This window comes from Sipha flava, unplaced genomic scaffold, assembly GCF_003268045.1.
Source record: "Sipha flava isolate LNK unplaced genomic scaffold, YSA_version1 176_pilon_pilon, whole genome shotgun sequence".
Classification (NCBI taxonomy): domain Eukaryota; kingdom Metazoa; phylum Arthropoda; class Insecta; order Hemiptera; family Aphididae; genus Sipha; species Sipha flava.
In genome coordinates this window covers 3412746-3436907 of record NW_020272062.1, presented here as the reverse complement: position 1 = coordinate 3436907, position 24162 = coordinate 3412746, and the positions used below count along the sequence as shown (strand labels likewise).

Here is a 24162-nt window from a genome sequence, read left to right as displayed (position 1 = left end):
TGATATCTTGTTGGTTTGTTGTATGTTTGGTAGTTGTATTTAGATTTTTAATAGATATTTGTTTAGTGTACTGTTGTCGTTTTGATGTATATAATTTATGTGTATTTTAATATTTGGTTTATTATATTGTTTAGATGTTTTGTAGTAAGTGTTAAATAGTATTTATGTTCTGGTTTTTATTTTTGTATTATGTGTTTAGGATTTGATGTCTTGTTGATTTATTGTTCTTTGATTTTTGATTTAAGATTATTGATAGGTAGTTGTTTGATGTAAAATTGTCGTTGTAGAGTTGTATATATTTTATGTTAGATTTTAATATTTGGTTTATTTTATTGTTTAGATGTTTTGTAGTAACTGTTAAATAGTATTTATGTTCTGGTTTCAATTTATTGATTATATTTTAACAGTGTTATGTCTAGTTGATTTTTTTTTTCTTTTGGTTTATGTTTTAAGAGTTTTGATAGTTAGTTGTTTGATGTTAAATTGTTGTTTTAGAGTTGTATATATTTTATGTGTATTTAAATGTTTAGTAATTATTACATCTTATTGGTTGTTTGTAGGTAGGGTTGAACAGCTGGTCATTTGTTTTGGCTTCTAATTAGAGATCTCCTTTTTACAGTTTCATATCTTGTTGGTTTGTTGTATGTTTGGTAGTTGTATTTAGATTTTTAATAGATATTTGTTTAGTGTACTGTTGTCGTTTTGATGTTGTATATAATTTATGTGTATTTTTATATTAGATTTTAATATTTGGTTTATTATATTGTTTAGGTGTTTTGTAGTAAGTGTTAAATAGTATTTATTTTGGTATTATCTTTTTACGATTTGATGTCTTATTGATTTATTGTTCTTTGATTTTTGGTTTAAGATTATTGATAGGTAGTTGTTTGATGTAAAATTGTCGTTTTAGAGTTGTATATATTTTATGTGTATTTAAATGTTTGGTAATTATTACATCTTATTGGTTGTTTGTAGGTAGGGTTGAACAGCTGGTCATTTGTTTAGGCTTTTAATTAATGTTCTGGTTTCAATTTAGGGATTATATTTTAACAGTGTTATGTCTTGTTGATTTTTTTTTCTTTTGGTTTATGTTTTAAGAGTTTTGATAGTTAGTTGTTTTATGTAAATTTGTCGTTTTGGAGTTGTATATATTTTATGTGTATTTAAATGTTTGTTAATTATTACATCTTATTGGTTGTTTGTAGGTAGGGTTGAACAGTTGGTCATCACCACTGGATTTGAATTACGGAATTTCTTTAACTCATTGATGCTGGTCGGCATTTTTTTTGTGATTTGATAAGGTATTTGTTATCCCCCAGGGGAACACGTAATCACGTGTTTACGGGTCTTAGCGAACCCGGGGTCCTGAGCTCTTGTTGGTTGTAGGTAGTAATAATCAGCTGTTCAACTCTTTTGTCTTTAATTTAAGGAAATGTTTTTACTTATTGTTATAGGTCTGTTTGGGTGCTTCGGCATCTTATTGTGATTTGTTTAGGAATTAGATCCCCCAGGGGAACACGTTCTTACGTGTTTACGGGTCTTAGCGAATCCGGGGTCCTGAGCTCTTGTTGGTTGTAGGTAGTAATGATCAGCTGTTCAACTCCTTTGTCTTTAATTTAAGGAAATGTTGTTACTTATTGTTATAGGTCTCTTTTTGTGCTTCGGCTTCTTATTCTGATTTGTTTGTATCCCCCAGGGGAACACGTTCTTACGTGTTTACGGGTCTTAGCGAACCCGGGGTCCTGAGCTCTTGTTGGTTGTAGTTAGTAATGATCAGCTGTTCAACTCTTTTGGCTTTGATTTAGGTAAATGTTATTACTTTTTGTTATAGGTCTGTTTGGGTGCTTCGGCGTCTTATTGTGATTTGTTTAGGGATTCGTTATCCTCCAGAGGAACACGTTCTTACGTGTTTACGGGTCTTAGCGAACCCGGGGTCCTGAGCTCTTGTTGGTTGTAGGTAATAATGATCAGCTGTTCAACTCTTTTGGCTTTAATTTAAGGAAATGTTTTACCGTTTGTTATTGGTCAGCTTTTTTTCTTCGGTTTATCATTTTGATTTGTGTTAGTTATTTTTTTGATTTATTACCCTTTTTTATATTGTTTATTAGTTAATTATTTATAATTTTATAGTGTTATAGATATATTTGTTGTCAATTTTTATGAAAGTTATTTCATGGTTTTTCTTAGGTGCTATTGAATATTATTGAATTCTCTTTACTAAATAGGGATATGATTTTTTACTGTTATATGCTTGGTGTTGATCGTTGGTTTTTTTTTTTTTTTTGTGATTTTTTTTAGACATTCGTTTGATGGATTGTTCATTATGTGATATAGGATATATTTGTCTATTAATTTGAAAGGTATTTTTTGGTTTATTACCAATAGTTTTTTAAGTTTTGTTAAATTGCATTAGTATTTATTTTTAATTTCAGAACTTGAACTTTTTTTTTGGATCAACATAAATCAAGGATTCTACAGGAGCCAGGTAACCACTTATAATTTTTTTTGTTGAATTTTATACATTAAATATTTAATAGAATAAAAATCAAATACATAACTTTGCATAAAATATCTAGAATTTTTTAAATCATTTAATTTAATTAATTTCTAATAAATTGTGCTCACAAATGTAAAATATAATTCAATTTAAATCAATCAATCTAATTTTGTTTTAAAATAATTAAATTTAAATTCATTTTTTTTTTATGTTTCTTTTTCAGAACCTGGATTTTTTTTTTGGATCGACCCAAATCAATTTCCCTCCGGGAGCCGGGGATCCCCTTTTCATTTCTACTTCTGAACTGTACACTTTGAATATTTAATGGTATAAAAATCAAATTCATCTAATTTACATAAAATATTTTATATCTTTATATCCTACGACAACAATTAACTAATAATTATAAAATCTTAATTTGTATGTTATGTTTCTTTTCAGAACTTGGATTTTGAATCGTTTCAATCTAAAGGAGGTGTCCTTTGAGAGCCGGGTAACCACTTATAATATTTTTTATTGAATTTTATACATTAAACGTTTAATGGAATAAAATTCAAATTCATTACTTTACATAAAATATCTTGAAACTTTTTTTTCAAAAAATTATTTTTCAGGAATTCATCAATTATATTGAGAAGAGTGATGGAAACAAGATTGGAGTTATCTATATTTAAGTATTTCTTTTTTTATTTATAATGGATTTACTAGGAAGAGCGCAATAGGACTTGTGTTTTGGCTTTCAATAAGAATTTAATTATTTAAAATTTTATAATCTTAATTTTGTCTAGAGTTGGGTATTTCTTTTTTTTTTTTATAGTAGTGGTTTTTCTATATGTTTTATTGGTTTTTTAATTTTGTAGCGAAGAAAATGTGCTGACTTTTAATGAGGAATTCTCATTTAACTATTTGATGTAGGATTATTTATTGTTCTTTGGCTGATCTTTTTTATGACTTTTGCTAGGTATAGGTTTGATGAACTGTTGATACGTTTGGTGTTGGATATATTTTTTGTCTCTGTTTATGAGTCTTAAATTTTGATGTTATTAAAATAAAAGTTAATTTATATCATTAAAATAAATATAATAAATATATGTTATTAAAATAAGTGTTATTAAAATAACACTTTAGTTGATACATTATAGATATAATCTCTTCACTTAAATTATAATATGCATAATAGTATTTGTTTATACGAGAATTCTTAATTTTAATTATAGTATAAAATAAAACAAAAATTATTAAATGGTTAACATTCGTGAATAAATATATAAATAAAATGCATAGTCTGGAGTATTAAAATATGTGTATTGAATAAGTACTTAATTTTATTTTTAGTTATACATTTTTAAACACAAACAGTATTTTAAAGTATGTAATAAAAACATTGATATGTATAACTCAATATTATACGAAGTGTGATAAAAAAATACCTAACATTCAATTAGATTGTTCATGCCACGAGTTAATATTTTATTTTAATAATGCACTACAACCCATTGAAGTCGTTTCGACTTCAGTGTCGTCAGTCGTTTTTATCATGCCTAACAAACTAGAGCACCGTCTTTGCATTCAACGTTAAACTCGTTAAATCGGCTACCGAAATTTTTGAAATTATAATTTTAAAAATAATTTTAGAATGTATCAATGAACCAATCCAAAACATTTGAATGACATAAAACGTGTATAGAGGGTCGTGAAACACCAAATGATTAACTCCATGCTGATCAACCTTCTACTTCAAGATATGTCGAAGTGGTGACATATGTTTGAATTATTAGTTTGGCATAATTTTTAATAAATGCCATAAAATTTAATTTTAAGAATTTTAGTAGCTAATTTACTGGGTTTAATGCAACATTTAATGCAAACACGCTGCACTAGTTTAATAGACATGATAAATACAGCAGATGAAACTGAAGTATAAGAATTCAATGGAATATCGTATAGTAACTAAAAGAAAACATTAACTCGTGAGTTAAATAACGTAATTGAGTGTTATCTTCATTGTTATTCGGTATGCGAGAATTTCCGATACCTTTATTTAAAACGCATAAATATATTAGAGCTGTCTTTATTTTTTTTAATACAGTACCCCACTAAATTCTTAAGTCATATATGTTAATAATTTAGGTGAAATTTGGAAGGTCTCTCTAAACCCTTTCTGGTGCCACATTAAGCGACACCAGAGGGGGCGAGTAAGACATTTAAAATTTCACCTAAATTATTTACATGTACGACTTAACAAACTAATGTGTTACTATGTTAACTGTTGAAAATAAAATATTCTACTTATATGATTAAAGACCCCCTTCCTGCGGTTAAGTAAGGTATTTTTTTAGCACACCTCCTATTATACGCACAAAAATAAAATTATTCGCTTTCTATGAGTCCTGCTTGGAAAACTATTAGATTTACTAAAAATAGTTAGGTAATACATTTTATAACGGAATCAGTAAAATCACGAGTGCTATTTGAACCATCTAAATCGAATGTTCTCACCTAGAAACATCAAACAATAAAAGTAAATATTTCATTTTTTCATAATTTTATGATTACTAAATTACTAAATACATATAGTTTATGTATGTAGACAATTTTTTAAATGTTCTATTGTAATGTTTAAACACATAAATTTAAATTTCGATGAACATAAATTGAGCATATAACATCAAAATAATTTATAATGCTCGTATGTATTAAAAAAAAAATCAGTATTTTTAAATGTAATTAATTACCAACCTATAGTGCCGTCGCAAGTTTTTACGAGGCTCTATGCAAAATCCTTACAGTTTCAATATACCTAAGTATATCTAACCATTCAATCTTGACAAACATTTTGTTAAATTATTATTGTGGGCCCCCAAATTTATTTTAAGTGCAAAGCCCTGTAGGAAATCGTCTTAGCTGCCTGCCCGCTAACGGCGACACTGTCTACCAACTAGCTAATAACAGAGATGAAATATATCAGTTGTTACGTACTTGGCCAGCAGCACTTATTAAACAGCCGTAAATATGGCATCACTGTGATGCTATAGGTTAATGTACCTAAGCATTTTTGACGCACATATCAACATAGCTGTTGGATTTGCAATGCTTTTACCAACAGCGATATTGAACGAGTGTCTAGAAACCTGTGATAGAAGACAATAGTTTACAATGGTTACATACATACTTATTAAAATTATTAAACACGGCGTACTATTATTAGCACGGTCTTACAGGCACAAATACGGCACACTCGGGACTGAACGATAAGCTAACAACTCCAGCTTCACCAACTAACCCAGCAGCCACATTGTCAATATGTTGCCGTATAAATTGGACATGACTAGTACATCAAATTGCTGACGAGTATGCACCATTTGCATAACAGTTATCCACGATCTATTGTTAAACTTGAGGCCAGGATACATTTTTGCGAGCTTACAAAATAACATTCAGTCGTCAAATTATTAATTTGTTCATCAACTGTGCTCCAATAAATACGAGTAACAATAATAAAATAATATTTGATTGATTGTATTACGTCGCATACCTCTAACAAAATCTTTAAAAATAAACCATCTCCAAGCTTCATTATGTTCGCTTTGTGAACACATAACATTTTTGCAATTTTTCCTAACTGCATAGTCAAAAACAAACTTAGCAATTTTTCGTGTTTTTTTAGCAGTGGTCATTTTTAAATGTTCAACAACATTCTAAAAGACATGAACACAATATAAATTTGCTTACATAAACGTAAATAATATGACTTAATGAAACAGATTCGTGTTCAAGGCCTGAGTATTCTCCCTCGAAAAGTTCCTGGATAATTACCAGATCTATACATTTACGTTTAGTACCTATTGCAGGCAATGATGTTATGTAGACTTCATTGAAATACAAATCTAATCCTTTTCTGAATTATTCGGAAGTTATGACTGCCATATTTAGATGTTATGCTAAATGGATTCGTTAATGGTTCCTAAATTGTAAATTATAGATTTTTATTAAATTTGCAACGTTTAAAAATTAATTTTAGAATCAGAAAATTAATATTACCATCAAACAAATTTAATTGCGATTTATTGATTCAATAACTTGAGTTATACTCGAGACAATAATATGATCTCAAAATAAATTGGGGATCCATTGGATATTCAAAGCATATATATATAAAAAATATTGTACTTAATTAGCGTATAATTCTTGTAAATTTAGTATCCCTCTTCTTCTCCATAAAATTAAGTCAAATACGCTACTGACTTGAACTACAACTGGTGACAAGTTGTTATGCTTATCGGTATTTGATGTTGTTTGACGATAAGACGGATAATGTATCGCAATGATCATGTTAGAGTCGACGACACAAAAAGTGGCGGGTGACCACCTTCGTACCTCGGATCTTACCCATCCAGTAGACAGTGATTTCATGCAACCATCTGTTGCTCCCGCTTATTGTTGTACCGTGAACAATAGAAAAAAAACCAAATTTTAGTTTCCTTTTTTTCCTGTTGACATTCCACACATTTGACCGTTTATATTATTTTGTTTAGAGTTTTAGGGTGGGTGTAGTATAGTTACATATTTTATATTCAGTGTAGTGTGTTTCACATGCGCATACACGTTTGTTGTCTAGCGTTCGTTAAAATTGTTTAAAAACCTAGTTATTTCTTATTAATTTATTATTTTGTTTTATTATTTGTTTATTATTATTATTTTGTTTCATTATTATTGTTATTATTTGTTTTTTAAAGATAGTGATATCCATAGCCAAAGTAAAAAGATTATATACAGAGTATATTTGTTCTTAAAAAATTTATCAGAAAAAAAAAATTTAGACGTTCATTTGTTTTTTAAAAAAACTCAAGATATAACTGCTGAGGATTATGGGATTTCGAAGCAATGAATTCAGCGTATTTGTTTAGAAGCTCGAAAAATTAAGAAACATAGGTATTAGAAACGACACGTCCTTTTTTTGTACTAACCTTCTTTTGTGTCTCCGCGTACATCTTAAAAGCGAGCAAAATAGGTACATGAGGTGGATGATTTCGATGGTGATATAGTATGGAGAACTGTACACGAGTTCTACGTTAAGGGTGAGTACCCCAATACCCAACTTTTATTTAACTCTTTCAAAAAGAAAAAGATTATTCAAGATGTGTTAGATCAATACAAAGCCTTCTAAACATTTGAAATTTGATGATGATTTGCATATGTTATATAATTATGATTTGTCCTACAAACCATAAAATGACACTCATGTAAAATTAAAGTACTTCTTGGTTTTTTGAATTTACCAATATGCACTGAAAATATTAAACGGCTGTCCTTATTCATGTCTTTAAAAACATTTTCATAAGTGCTATAATTGCAGTTTTCTATAATTGTGATATTTAAATATTTCTCCATATTTAAAAGTCCTAATTTTTTTAAGATTTCTTTATCAATGTTGCCTTTCAAAATACGACAGTCGGCGTCTTACCTTCATGGTGTAGATGCGTGGAATCAACAGAGTCAGGACCTCACGCTGTTGTTGTGACCCACAACAGATCACTGAAAACGTTCTAAAATGGTTGCTCTTAGATAGAATGATATTCACATGTATTTATAAATATTGGTATATTTATTAAAATATAATATTGACTAATCAATTTGACTGGCGCTACACTAGGCAAGATAAAAAATGTGAAAAAAATATCAAAAAGCTTGAGGATACTATCAACACACTCACAGATTGATATGGTAGTGCTAAAAAACGATGAGGAAGTTAAAATTTCGTGCATATCATGTTCGTAGTGTTTACAAATTAAAAGATCTTAATAAAGAAAAGCGCTTTGTGTACTATAGATGGTTTCGATCATTTGGCGACAACAATGGAATTTCAGAACTTGACCGTATTTCTTAAGTGATGAGGCGTGGTTTTATCTTAGTGGATATATTAATAGTTAAAATTCTATAATTTGATCCACCAAAAATCCACATGTTCTTCAAGAAACCCATTTGCACTGTCAGAAAATTCGATTTTGGTGTGCCATATCATGTCGTCGAATATTAGGCTCTATTTTCTTTGAAACAACAGTAAACAGTGTTGTGTTCCAATACATTATAACACAGTTTATATCTATGCTTGAAATCGATAAAAGAGATTGTTGGTGACAGAAAGATTATGCTACATGTCATATATCCAATGAAACAATGTATTTTTTACACGAGTTATTTCCAGTCCAAAAGTTTATGTCCACCCTCGTTCTCCAGATGTATTTCTATGGAGTTATCTTAAAAGAAGGGTTCATAAAAACTGAACATAAACATTGGATGAACTGAAGAGTAATATAACAATAGATATGAACATAATCAATATAAGCGTACTTCACAGTGACCATAAACGTGGTATAACATGTTCATGCATGCGTTAATAAACAAGACAACCATTTTAAGTATATGTTGTAAAACATGTATAATGCATATATATAAATTACGGTGGAGTACGATTGTGCGCGTTTTACCTTTTTGGACATACGATTGCGCGCAGTGCCAGAATAACAAAGAACACGCTTTTGACTAGTCAAAGGCGTACGATTGCGCGTGAAATTGGATGCGACGTTGCCAAGTTATTATTAAAATATAAAATAATTATTATTATTAAAAAAATTATAAAAAAATTTGTTATTTGTCGTATATGTTGTTAGGTTAAATTGTATGTGTATTGTATGTATGTTAAAATGTATGTATTAAATTATATGTGTTTAAGTTAAATAGTACAAATAGTTACAAAAAATAACAGATACTTTATATTCACACTTAGTCTAATTTAATAAAAAAATCGTTGTAATAAAATAATATAAAATATTCGAATAGATATCGAAAAAAATTTAAATTTTAAAGCCCTGATATTTATTTCCAATTATGGCTAAATACTTAAGTAAGTTTTCTGGTGTTTTATTTCTAGTTCTTCCTTTGATTTTGGCTTGATTTTTCCTTTGGAAATGGTTGATAATTTAGTGACGGTTTCTGCCTGAGTTTCCATAAGCGTACTTATAACAACAGATGTCGGAGGATGAGCACTAGTAAACTGGGCGTTATATGTTTTATGGAAACGTTCAGCCCCGTTTGTAGTTCTGAAATGTATGAATATAGTAAACAATATTTTTTTTTGACTTATTAGTATGTTAAATATATACCTAGGATTTAGTGATGGCGTTTCAGCCCATAAAATAAGTGGAAATAAACAACCAGGTTCAACATACGTCTCCAAAACATAGTCAGAAAATAATTGTCCATCTGTAATATTTGGATATTTACTTATAAGCTCTAAAAAAGCATCCTCCACGTCATCTGGAGCGATGAAAGAAAGTCCAAAAATGATTTTAGCCATAATTGTAAATCGTTCTTTTGATCGTTGTATGCCATTCTTAGCTTTATATTGCCATTAATCTGAAAATTGATTTTGATCAATTATTTCTAAAAATATTCATATTGATTCAACTTACTTTGCGCCACCAAGCTTGTCCTAAATGAAAACGGCATGTTTTAATTTTGACATCCGGAAAAACTTCTTTTGTTGCTTGATAGCAACAATTTCAAAATGAATGTGTAATATTTCAATTTTAAAAAGTAGTGATTGCTTTTCACATATATTAATTAAATATTTCCATACATTTATGTATGTGTTTTTAAATTTATCCTTTAAAAAAAAGTATACCAAAGGCACGTAAACACCGTTTTTATAGCCATGAATGGTGTATAATTGCAAAAAAAAATTTTGGAGCATAGTCGAATGTTCCGTCCGAAAATATATCTGTGCAACTTGTCAAACATTGAAGATACTCTTCAGTTGTTAAGCAAATAAAAGTGCAATCATCGGGTAAATGTATAAATTTTTTCCCTCTAAACATAAAAAAATCTTCATTTTGTAATTCGTTCAGTTGCGTAATGGCATTTTCTAAAGATGAAGGGTAAGGAGGAAAGTTTTTTTCTTCGTTGAATATACATAGCCTTTCTAACTGATTTTATATCATTATATTCTAACTCGGTACTCACGCTATTTATAAGTTGACTTCTAATTATTTTTATTGGCCGGGTAGCTATGGAACTTGTAGCTTTACGTTTACAGTTTTCCCTTAAAACTTGCCTTTCGATTTTTTGAGTAGAATCTACTAGGTGGTTATGCTCACCAGCAATTTCTATCATTATTTTATTGTCACTTGTCATTAAGACTGTACAAGTACAGGGTTTTTTACATCACCTCCATCTGTTATTTCCATCTGCCCGCTGTCTGATGTGTCGAAATTTGTGTTTCTTCACCACTAACAAATCACTACCCCTTTCTGAACTTAGTATGAAAATTTTATTCTCCATTTTAAAAAATTAATTATAAATTGTTAACAATGCGAAAAATATACGTTGACAGCTAAAACACGAACACGAATACAACTGACATTTCAGTAAATACGTATAGACATACAATGCGAGATCATAGTTTAGGTATATTTGTACATGTGAGGGAATTTACAATAAAGATAAAAGTATGATCTAAAATAAAATTATCTACTTCTTAGTGATGGAAAGTTTGTCTGGTATCGGCGATATTAAGTAATAAATAACGTATGGATCACCACAATCGGAATCTAATCGGATATTTACCATGCACCTATAATCTGTATATTTGGCAACGTTGCTTATAAGGAAAAATAATTTAGCACGCGCAATCGTACACCTAAAAAGGTACCGTTGATAAGGACCGCGCGCAATCGTATTGCAGCCATAAATTAATATTGAATATTTTTTGTATTTGTATTTATAAATAAAATTATGTAATGATTAAAAAATCAAAAAATTATCGAGGACGGTTTTGTATCTCTAAATTAATTACTTAACTATAATATAAAATTGTATACTACCTCTCCCATCCTAGTAGCGACCTCACTGTTGAAATTGTCGTTAGCTTCCGAAGCATAGGATGAAATGATCGGTTTGTGTTTTAGAATAATAAAACCTTTTTATCTGGTTCATTATTATTAACTTTATTTCATTTTTTAAACACAAATCAACACTCATATTTTAAGTTATAATAACAAATGTGTAATTCAGCTACAGCTAAAGGCTAATGACTATTATAATTATTTTATAATAAATTTAAAATTTAAGAGACGTGATGGCTTAAGCGCACATCATTACAAGTAATTCAATAAAATACTATTTACAAACACATTTATTTTTATGTGCCCGACTTCTTGATCACTCTGTAATAGAACGAGCGTGATCCACCTATTACTATCAGATCAAAACTGTCTCTTTAAGGAACGAAAACATCGACAACGCTGTTACGGGCACACATAATAATGATTAATAATTATTTATTACATAATAATATCAAGGGTACACACGCATAGGCGAAGATCGGGCTGGGGCTTATCCCCCCAAATAAAAATTTGAAGTTAAAGCCGCCCTAAAAATATTAAACAAACAATACCGTACTTTTATACAGGTTGTAGAATTTTTATCATTATTGTATATTCTTATATCCACAATTATATTAGTGTACCTAGTTTGTTTTTGAAAGAGGCGATATTGAAGATATCAAAAAGAATACTTCACCTTAAGTATTTCCTAATTTTTATAAAATTATATAACTTGCTTTAACACTACCTATTACTTTTGCCATGTGCGAAAGTTTTTTTGCTATAAGGATAATAAAAACATGGCTAAGAACACCTATACATCAAAAAAATTTAATGAACTTTTAATATTATATATTGAAAAAGTTAAGACTAAATCTTTAAGTAATGAAGCTATTTTAAATACTTTTAACCAAAAATGTAATAGAATAATAAAATTAAGTTAAAAATGGTAGTTGTATTTTATTAATTATTCTTTCTTTTTATATTTATAAGTATTTAAGTTATTATGATAATGAGAAAACATTGTATGAGTGATTTAATGTAAAAATTAGTTAGTTGGGGGCGTAGGGGCAACGCTCCTACGAGTCTGTTTGGCATCAAATATTTGAGCCCCCTTAATATTTCACAGAATATTCGCTTATGCACACAAGACTATACATTAAGAGTCAAACAACAATACACACATGTAGGAATATTACAACCAAGGGGTAATCTTAAACATAATGCATACACGGAAGAATGTCTTGGATAGTGAATTTATACTCAAAATACTATAACCGAATTTGAAATACATTAATAATTAAATATAGGGCATTAATAATTAATATGATAGGCAAGTGTAGTTAAAATGATGAATGCACGGGAATTACGTATTAAATAATATCACACAATGAATATGTGAAAGTGTGTTCACAACACCTTTTTCCAGCCTGGTTCACATGATGACACTGATGCCATGACATTAATTTGCATGATACTATCATGCTAAAATGATAATTTATCACTGATAAATGTAGACTGCTGTTTACATGTAGTCAATTATTTAAATAAATATTAACACTAAAATTATGGTTGTGATAATTATTTGTTATATTAATATACCACTTCACATACTATTTAACAATTATCAATCTATTTTGTTTTAATTCAGTTTGTTTTTGTTTAATGTAATTAAATAATTGTTTTGTTAAATTAAAATGTTCAATTATTACGTTTTAAACAGAGCTGTGGCTGTTTTAGATATAAAAAAAAAAAAAAAAAGAAAAAAAAGGAATGGGTTAGAAAGTGGATAATTCGTAGGGATGCATAAAGTGCATCAAAAATGTTATTAAAGGAGTTGCAAATGGAAGATCCCAGGTAATTTTGTAACTTTGATTTCACAAGAAAGCGATTGAATAAATTGATAATACTTAGTAATAACCATTATACTTCGTGTATCTTTAATCGTGGTAATAACAAGGTTTGACACCAGTGTAGCATATCAAATATTTTTGATCCACAGTACTAGTGTCGCGATATCATATTGAGGCACTAAGTTGTTCAAATGGCGACACTGCTTGGACATTAAATATCATGGCACCTTGTGTCACTGTGTGAACTAAACTTAATTCTAGGGTTCATATTTTTTTTTTTTTTACAAAAATAAACCCTTTCTACCATTTTATTTTCGAATGTTTTGGTTATGATTAATATGGATAGTAACAAAAATGTCCAGTATTTAATGGTGATTCGATAATTTTACATTTAGTTACATTTTCTTAACTAAATTATCAAATCCCATTCGTAAAAGTAATCAAATTATATAATTAAAATACATTAATAGTTATACTAAATTAACTAAGCTACATGTCCGCTCACAATACCGTTGCATGTGATTTTCAGCTTCTGATATATGTCTCTGGTTTCTAAACTACGAATACACAAATCTGATAATACAATTTTGATTTGAAGATACTACTCTGGTTTTCTGTTTTTTTTTTTTTTGTAGGAAAATTGACTTTCCTACTAAATTTATTGGTTGAATTTATTAAGTATATTTATAATAGCTTAATTTATATAAAGCCCTTTTTGGTAATGAAGAAAATGTTTTAAATTGATTATTATAAATTTGAAATTTACATTAATTCTTATTATTTTTTAATCTAATCAAAAGATTCTCCTGATTCTTGAATTGGTGGCTCATCACTAGATTGACTTACTATTGCTGCTGTTAGTAATAAATTTTTTAAGTAGTCGCTCCACATTTCTAATAATTTTGGATCGTGTTCATTGTTGTCTTCTATCACTTCAAGCACAGCTCCTGCACTACATATGAGACGAAATCTGTTTGCCTTTGTTAGACCTTCAATAACTAATGGTGGTGGTTCTGATCTTATTAATTTTGTTGCTATTCCTACTGGTTTCTTTTTCTCACTGTTGATAGAGAATAGTTAGTTTATTACATTGATATCTATTATAACATTTTTTTTCTTTTTTTATCATATATATATATATATATATATATATATATATATATATTGATATTTATATTTTGTTTTATATAATAACAAAATCATGAAACTCCAGCAGAAAATTAACATCTTATAAGAATTCAATTAGTTTTCTTAGTTAAATACAAAATACGGTATTATCTGAGTTATGATTATCTATAGATTCCATTGCAAAAGTAAGTGGTTATGTACCAATGGAATTTTATATTTGTATAACTACTTTATTAATGAAATTCCCTACTTAGTAATAAGTATATTTAATGGTAAATACAGAATTTTCTTGAACCTTAAAATTCAGGAAATTTAAATATTTAATTTGGTTCACTATACAGAAGCATTATGATTTTGTGTGTGTGAGACATCATAAACTACTGACAGCTTAGGTATTTATTCATTGTCGTTATTTTATTACCCTATGTACAAGTATAGTTCATACCTACGTTTAATAGGCAATAAACTAGAACATAGAAGCTTATAAGTTAAAACTAAATAATTATTAATTACTTACTCTGCAAGTTTTTGCTGAAAAGTGAGCAATGACAATTTTCGAGATGGAATCATTGGAAGAAAACAATTAAAACAAATAAAAAGTCAAACAGTAGATACTCAGAAACTCAAGTAGTATTTACAATACGCACAGTCGCTACACTAATGAACTGTTTACTGTCGTTACTCGTTGACAAAAGACAAGACACTAGTTAGAACTTAGCACAAAGTTAAAAACAATAATAACCTTAAAATTATAACACTGCACAGTTCTTCAAAGACACAATTTAATAGACTGCGCTATCCTGTCTTCTTAACACAGTTTTTAATAAGTTGATATTGAGCGAGAGAAATGGACTAGGATTAGAACACAGATATCTATATTATAGTATAGTATAAATGTCTGTGGATTAGGAATGTAAAGAACAGCACGGACTAATAAGATAATAGAGGACTAGAAACAAATAGGTTGGAGGGTGTGGGAGGAATCGGGATGAAAGTATATAGAATGAGATGTTTACGAGGGAGGAGGGTTCTTCCATTATGCAGAACTAACGCCACCTAGTTTATCAAAAAGATAACTTCTTTGACATTTCCCTGCCATTCATTGTGTACAAATAATATATATATATAATACAATATTGTACTGACTATAGATGATATATTACTAGAAAATTCGATATTTTAATGAACACAAGGCTGTATCTGCTCTTACTAATTTAAAATCAAGAGGTTAACTTATACATTCTAATCACAACTTCTTTAAACTAATAACTGCAATAAAAGAAGGTTTTGTCAAATACGCAAATGATTCAGATGTTTTTAATAAATAAATTGAATTTGTCCTTAAAGGACCATCCAACTCAAAAAATCAATAATTATTTTACTACCATAATAAATGTAATAGAGTCTAATTAAGATAATGATACAACTAAAATTCGTTTATGACTATTCGTTCGCTAGTCATGGTGATTTTTGACATTGCGCGTGACGTCACAGATTCGTTCGCCAAGGCGGCGGCCATATACAATACACGGCAATATTTATCCATTTATGGTTTAACATAAAATAACTGCTAATAAACTTATTTTTTTCGAATGAACTAATCAAATGTATTTAAGAGTACCTCATAATCTTTACGTTTGTATAATTATAGCATATTTTGGTTTAATCTTTTAGACAAAAACAACCTTTAAATAAATTATATTATGAATTTACCATACATTCACTGCAGTACCTAAACGTGTATAATAAGAATGTATTATTCGTGAGTGAGTTGACTCAAAGAGTCGACTCTTTTCAGTAAATTAAATGAATTGAATCAGTGTGTCGCAAATCAGTAACTCGGCAATTCAATTAAACACTGCAAACGAATCATGTATTGATTTGTAGATAAACTTAACCAAGCTTGTAAATGAGTTTAATCAGTCAAGTCACTAATCCCAAATCTGTAATTATCGTCTTATCAATAAGTTTAGTGTAACACTGTTGTTTATGTTTAACTATATATAGTTATTGTTTCAACACTGGAGTCCCTTTAACTCTTCATCAGCCAAAACTGAGGGTCCATTCTGATTTAATCTAGTCTATGGTGGTATTGCGCATGCGCGAACTGTTATCATTAAAATGTTGGTGTGCGTCATTGATATATAATAGAAAAATATAATATTAGAAATTGCCGCCCTAAGTACTAGCTTATGGTGTTTACTGGGCCATGTTTCAGATTTCAGAAAAAAAAAAAACAAGAGTACTGAAAGTGAAAGAATTACGAACTAAACACAAGAACTTTGTTAATCATACTTAGTAATTAGTATACTTGTCTATGTATTTAATTTGTTCGTTTTATTTTTAATTTTTGGTTCAGTAAAGTTATTTCGTACAACTATAATATTAAAATTAATTATAATTATACAAAAAAACCAGAACTAAGATAATATATAGCGTCAGTATATTAGTTTGCGATATATAATGATAACACGCTTGCGCAAGCGCAGTATCACCTTGGTTCAATTCAGTTTTTAGACGCTCCTCTCAGATCGGGTGTGGGCAAGGCCGTAACTGGAAAAAAATTTCGGGGGGTCTAACATTATTATTTAATACAATTTATAGTTAATAAACTATATTCACCGCTAAAATGTTTCTACTTTTGAAAATTTCGGGCGAGGGGGAGGGGTCCGGACCCCTGGACCACCCCAGTTACGGCCTTGGGTGTGGGTAGTTGTCAGAAAATTGATGAGTATTTGAAAAATGGTTGTAAAAACATAATACCTATATTATGTTAAGTTTTAAATTCATTGGTATTTTCTTTTGAGGCGGGGGGATATGGGGTACAGATCTACCTCATGGTCTTTCTTTTTTTTTTTTAGGTAAGATGAATTTTCTAGATTAACTGATAAGAAATATTTATTATTTTAATGAAAATTTAATAAATTATAATTTTTTGACTCTATATCATTTTCCATCCGAATATGAAATTGGTATACAAATAGAAAATTACTGTCCACGGTTACAGATTAATATATAGAATTTAATATTATATAGATGTAAAGTATAAAAAATAAATTAGTCTCAATATACCATCAATAATACAAGTGATAACATATTTGAGTTTATCAATTGTTTTTAGCGATTTGTATAGTGTATCGATGAGTAATAACTGACTAACTTGTACTTTTATTTTTGATCAAAATTACTATTACTAGTACTGATATAGAAAGATGTAGGTGAAGGAAACAAAAGTAAAGTGTCTGAGCAGCTTGATGTAAATTGTTGTAGTTTTTTTTTTATATATGAAAAAGTGTGGAAGCTTAGCCCCCACAGCTTACCTTTTAATACATTTTCATATCCCCCCCTTCACAATAAAAATACTGAGAACACCTCTGTATAAATTAATAAACTTTTTATTCAGTGTTCATTTAATATTAAAAAAATATGGTCACACATTTAAAATCAATTATTATAAATACAGTTATGTAGTTTTAAATAGTTTAAAAAGATCACCTATTATAGTAGGTATTTAAAATTGTAAGGTACTTCTATAATAACTGATATTTATGTGTAACCATATATTGTTAATATTAGTTGAACATTATGTAACAAGTTTATTTATAATAAAACATTATATATTGTGTTTTCATAAACATTTTTAATATACTCTAGGGATGCTAGTTACATACTATATGACTACAATTATGTCATTGATTATTATAATATACAATCAATGATCATATTTATAAAATTTACAATGTTTTTACTGTAGTTGTTAAGTATATTTTTTATAAGTTTTTTCTCCAATGTAATATAATAGTTAATAATAATATTAAATGTTTAAAAAATAAAATAAAATATTTTTGCAATAAACATGTTTTTATTGCTCAAGTTAAAAACAATATATAAATGTTAAGAAATATACTAACTAAAAAGTATGGTAATAAATAGTACAATGGGTATTATACATATAGAATAAAACCATATACATTTTTATAAATATAATATGTATTATAGTAATAATATATAAAAGAAAAATATCATAAATATTATTATTTTTTTTTTAAGTTAAATTGAAATTCAATAAACATTTTTATAAATATAATATATATTATAGTAATAACATATAAAAGAAAACATTACTTATAGGTAAATCTGTTTTTTTTTATTACTTAAATTGAAGTATAAAATAATTTTATGTAAAAGTGTTAATTATCATCTGCAATATGATTATCTTCATTGTCAGGCTGATGAAGATAATCTGCAGTTTCTCTTCTTTTTTTTAGTTTTTCTTTGCTGTAAACAAAACAATGAAGGAAATTTTAATATTTAAAACTTGAAAATATTTTAAAATTTATATTGCTTTATTGGTTATATATTGATTAGGTGTATAGTATATCTTAAGCACTAAATAATAATTAATAAATATAAAAAATGGAGTATAAGCAAACTTAAATATTTAATACACTTAATCATTTTTACTAACATAATAAATTAAAATGCTTTGAAATTTTAAATAGTTATAAAAAATATCAAATTAATATTTATATATATACATACAAATTTAAATAAAAAACTATGTTTGTAATATCATAACAAAGTGTCTCATTTAAAATCAATTAGTCGCAATGTTTTTTTTTCATAATTAAAAAAAAAAAATATTTATAAAATAATGTATTAATTATCTCATTATTTAGGAATAATTAAATTTGTGTAATAATGACCCATTAAGAAAATGTTAAGATAAATTAATGATCATAACAACATTTTTAATTAACAACTTAGGGTAAAAAACATAGTCATTTATATTGTCATATATTATATTATTGTTTTTTCAATATTTAGATTTTAGATTTTCTAAAAATTATATATATAATAAATTAGACTAGGTTATTACTTTGCAATCCTTGTTGGTGCCTATGCTTAGCCACGACATAATACAATTATTGATTTCATTTCTGCAATATTTTTGTTCTGGAAATGTTATGTCTAACAGCACCTTAAAATAATAACAATTAATTTAAAACTATTTCATTATCAGTTTATAAAATATTATGTGTAAACAATACCTAGTACAAAATATTTTTGACATAATAATAATAATAATAATATCATGTCATGAAAAAATAAAAAGATACCTTACCTACCTTTAATGAGTTTACATATTTTAAATTTTGAAAATGATTTTTTATTTTTTTGACCTTTTCAGTTATAACACTCGAGGAACTCATTAGATACAATAAGATACAATAAGTGACTTTGAAAATATTTTTTCCTTCAGATGTAAAATTATTGTTGATACTTATGTAAAACAAAATGTATATATTATATACAGATATTCCATAATAATAAAAAAAAAAAATACAACATACCAATTTATTTGTGTAATTTAATTCTTCATTTTGTAATGTTGATTTCATTGCTAACAGTTCACTTTCAGTTTTTAATGGAAAACATGATAAATAGTTGTCTTCAGAATTTGTATTTAAATTTGACTGATTGGATGCCAGTTGATCTTCAATAATGGATGAAACATCTTGTTTAAGATAATTTATACTTTACTTCATTCATATCAGCTATAAAAAATATAATTTTATGGGTTAAAATACTACTCTTGTAATATAATAAATAAAATTGATCAATCAGAATTAAAATTAGTTTCTGGCATAGTTACCTGATAGCTTACAAAATTGATGACCAACAGCTTCTAACAAACTAATATCTTTGAAATCAAAAGCACAAGAATGTAAAACTTTTTTGGCTAATTTACATTTTTCAATATTTTTGACAGTTCATTTGGTATAGGACTTGTAAGAAAATACTTCTACTAGACTGAACTGATGACTTATTGGTAAAACATAACATGTCAAACTCATTTCTTGGCGGAAAAATATTGTTACAATAATTGTTAATCTCATTAAATGATTGTAACTGATTTAGTCTTAAAAATTAATTATTAATAACTTTATTATAAAATACTAAGATTGAAATATATTATAAATAGACTTAGTGTAATATAAAAAAAACACAAAAAATAAAGTTTAGAAAATTTAATTTCCTTTTTTGTTTCTTAGGGAGTGTAGGGTACACCGTCAGTTTTTCATTAAGGATATCATCTTCATCAGAATGTCCTTTTTTAAAATTTAAAGGTAACATAATTATCTAGAACATCTCATAGGTGTTTTATTATATTTTAATTTTAAAGCGGATTATGAGTTTTTTAAGATGTACAAAAATTTTTTTAATTATTTAATAATTGATACCTAGATAGTAATTAACACAATAATAATGGTTAGAATAAAAAATGTATTCTTAAATATTATACTAGATTATAGTGTTACGAGCCACCGGCTCGATTCCAAGTAGTGCAGTCGATGATGTATTTAAATTTTATTAATAAGATATGAGATTTTAATTTTTTACATTTATTTCAACATTCAAAGTGTTTAACAAATTTTAACATATAGTGATGTGAAGTTGCTTGTAGTTCCGTGACTAGAACTCATCTGTATTGTGGTCATTTCGGTCCCTCTTTTATATTGCTTGATTGACGTCATAGAGATACTGCTCCCATTGTTTTGGTGATTTTCAGGAATAGGTTTATGACTTCATGGTTCTGTGGACCGTTGCCCTTGCTGTTTTAGTGTTTAATCGCCCTTGTTATTCGTAATTAATACATTTGTAATACCCAGTATTCCTAATTATTTTTATTACCTTTTGTCATTCGTACATTTTTATTACATAATGTTTCTGGTTATATAGACCGGCATTTAGATTATAAAAAGAATATAATGTTACATTATCATTCCCCGCATTTTAAATACACGGGTAATCAACTATTACGTGAATATAAGCACAATTTACTATATGATAAATGGAAGCCCATAACAATAGATTAAAAAAATAGTGAATAATAGTTTATTGTTAGGTATTATGTATACATTATTACCTGTAATTGTACTTAGTTGGCACCAGAGGAACTTTTCATATTTTGTTAGCCGGTATGGCAGGCAATTATTAAATTAGGCAGCAGTTTGATCAGACCAAGTAACTTAGTGACTTATTGACTTAGTATACATTTTGTAGATTTTATAGCGTAATATGAATGGCATTACAAAAAACATGAATAATAATATTTATTTAACTGACGTGAAATGCAACTTCAGGAATACAAATCACAATGACGATGAGCATTGCAGATAAATTATACAGAAGACAATACAGAACATAATGAGTTTTAGCCATTTTATATTACATAGACGTATTAAATCATGATTAAACGACAATTACGATGAACACATTACTACAATATAATTATTATTATTATTATTATTATTATTATTATATTGATTAAAGTTTAATTATTGTCTGTTTTAACAAAAATAAAATATTAATATTTTGGTGATTTATACTTCTATTTTAAGAACAATATGATAACAACCGTTGACCAACGGTTCTTAGGAAAAATTGTTTGTATGATCTATATCCTTATCACATCAATATCCTCGACCGTGGTTATGATTATAAACCTTATCGTCTATTATTTAAGGGGCAACATTTAGGCAATTTCTAATCTCGTTTCTTGAGAATTATTGGAATATTAAAAAAAAATAATTGAGAACTATGAAATTTATCGAAATGTATAAAGGTTATTGGGGACCTACAGTTCATATGGCAACCATTTTAATAATAAAAAAACTCAATATTTGTGAGTCAAAGCTAAAATAATGTAATGTATGTATGAACTAACCTATAGCAAACACATATATATATATATATACTAGTTGACCCAAAAAACGTTATTTTGTCATATAAAATATTTCTAGAGAATATTTTGCTAGAAAAAAATAACTAATTTAATATAGGTGTGTAAGGATGTGGTATATAAATGGAAGAGGAACGGAGTGATGAGAATTGTGACGAAATACAAATAAAAATGTATAAAAATTAAAAATCATCAAACATTTATTTTTTTAATAATTTATTAAAATTGATCCTTTAAAATGTATCGCTAATTACAACAATATTAGTAAAAAACATTATCATTCCCTTAATGCAACAGAGTACACAATATTTTTTGTTGTCTCATCTTTCGCCAACACAAACTGGATGGTTCGAGAGCACGCCCCGTACTCATATAATTGTCCATGTAAAAAACATGATATGCTCAAATCTAAGCCACAGACATACATCGTTTGGCTTTGAGACTTATTAATAGTCATTGCAAATGCCAATCTAATTGGAAATTGAAGGCTTTAAATTGTATTTGCACCACTGTGGGTATAATAGAGATTCACGGTAATAATATATGTTCACCTCGGAATTTGCCATTTAAAATGATGTCTTTGATAACATTTTTCATTAATTTTTTAATGACTAATAGCGTGCCGTTGCACAACCGTGGTGGGTTCAAATTACGAAGCAAAATAATCGGAGATCCAATTTTCAGTTGTAAATTATGCTGTGGCATTCCTGGTAAATCCAATGAGTTTAAAAACTCTGTTGGATAATTTACAGCTTCAGTAACATCACAAACTGTATCAATAGATTTGTATGACACCAAGTCTCCTGGTAACAAATGTTGTATCTTGAGATTCAATTCGTCGACGACCACATTTTTTGCTGCTAAAATTGCTTTTTCAGTCAGCCACTCATGATTTGTGTATTGTCTGTGTACATTGAGAAATATCTGGTCAATGAGAGCATCTTGCGAATCAATGATTGTGCAGAAATCGGTTGGTAATTGTATGCATCCCGTTTTTCTGTAGTAACTTTCCCATCACCGATATCTAACAATTGTTTTGTGAAAATGGTCTAGCCGTATAGTCAGTGAGTAGAGGACAAAAACTTATTCATTTTTATATTTTTATATTTTAAATATATTTAGATAATAATGCTTATTTATATAATGTGGGTGCAAGCATGTACACCAGAACAAATTTCGTCCGGGGTTCATATAGTAGTTTTTAGTGGGTTCATAGATGATAAATTAGTAATAAATTACTTTTTTTTTTTTGTGGGAGAAGGGTGATTCCACAACGCCGGAGTACGATTGCGCGCGGATTATATATAACCTTTTTATGTATACAATTGCACGCAGTTATAACAAAGAACACGATTTAGATCCTTCAAAGGCGTACGACTGCGCTTGAAATTAGATTCGACGTTGTCAAATTTTTCAATAATAGTAATAATTTTTAGACCATAACAATAAGACATAAAAAAAAAAAAAAAAACATAAACAATAATCATATACGGCGTAAGTTTTACTGAGAAACCAGATGTTTTTGAGCACATATAATTTAAACATAATCCTTGAAGAATCCTTGAAGGCCATCATAAACAGTCAGTTTAGAATAACAATTAACGTGACAATCATGACCGACCGTGTAGGTGTATGACTGATACTGACTGTCAATCAAATTTTATGATTGATGAAATTCAAACATGTTTAAATTTTTATTATAAACTAGCCTTTCGATTTTTCGTATTGAATCTGTAGGGTAGTTACAGTGTCGATGCTATTATTTGCGAGGGCTTGTGCAAATTATAATTGAGAGGCCCAGGATCTTAATATACTATAGAAAAGAAGCGCTAGGCCCAAGAGCCGATCCATAAGTGCGAGGCCCTGTGCAATTGCACTTTCTACATACCCCTCGCGTCGGCACTGGGTGGTTTTGCTCACTAGCATTTTCTAAAATGGTAACATTAGTTGTCATTAATACTGTAGACCAGTGTTTCTTAACTGTGTTCCGCGAAACCCTAAGGTTCCGCGAAGTTTAAGTAATTTTTTAAAAAAATTTAAAAAAATGACTTTAAA

General features: G+C 28.1%; 1 protein-coding gene, 1 long non-coding RNA gene and 3 pseudogenes across 3 annotated transcripts; 1 reads left to right on the top strand and 4 right to left on the bottom strand.

Annotated features, from left to right (window-relative positions):
• Positions 1-801: 801 nt before the first annotated feature.
• LOC112680337 lies at positions 802-3473 on the top strand. 2 transcript variants are annotated; one of them, XR_003148294.1, is made up of 6 exons: positions 802-1957; positions 2299-2360; positions 2433-2485; positions 2721-2824; positions 2939-2990; positions 3112-3473. It is a non-coding gene; the product is annotated as an uncharacterized LOC112680337 (long non-coding RNA). The 2 variants fall into 2 exon arrangements; XR_003148295.1 differs by lacking the exon at positions 2299-2360 and having other exon boundaries at positions 3112-3471.
• A 1448-nt stretch (positions 3474-4921) lies between these two features.
• LOC112680418 lies at positions 4922-7967 on the bottom strand (annotated as a pseudogene).
• Positions 7968-9372: 1405 nt separating this feature from the next.
• LOC112680443 lies at positions 9373-10035 on the bottom strand (annotated as a pseudogene).
• A 3788-nt stretch (positions 10036-13823) lies between these two features.
• On the bottom strand, positions 13824-15318 carry LOC112680350. Its single transcript, XM_025550419.1, has 2 exons — positions 14878-15318; positions 13824-14292 (listed from the first exon to the last, which is right to left on the bottom strand). The coding sequence occupies exons 1-2, from the start codon at positions 14928-14930 to the stop codon at positions 14022-14024; spliced, it is 324 nt and encodes a 107-aa protein (XP_025406204.1). The 5' UTR covers positions 14931-15318; the 3' UTR covers positions 13824-14021.
• Positions 15319-18505: 3187 nt separating this feature from the next.
• Positions 18506-21638, bottom strand: LOC112680346 (annotated as a pseudogene).
• Between the last annotated feature and the right edge of the window lie 2524 nt (positions 21639-24162).

Excerpts from the sequence above, each read along its gene's own strand:
- LOC112680350 (XM_025550419.1), bottom strand. The coding sequence starts at position 14,930 with ATGATTCCATCTCGAAAATTGTCATTGCTCACTTTTCAGCAAAAACTT. Across the intron at positions 14,293-14,877 it reads TTTCAGCAAAAACTTGCAGA|TGAGAAAAAGAAACCAGTAG; the intron begins GTAAGTAATTAA and ends CTCTATCAACAG.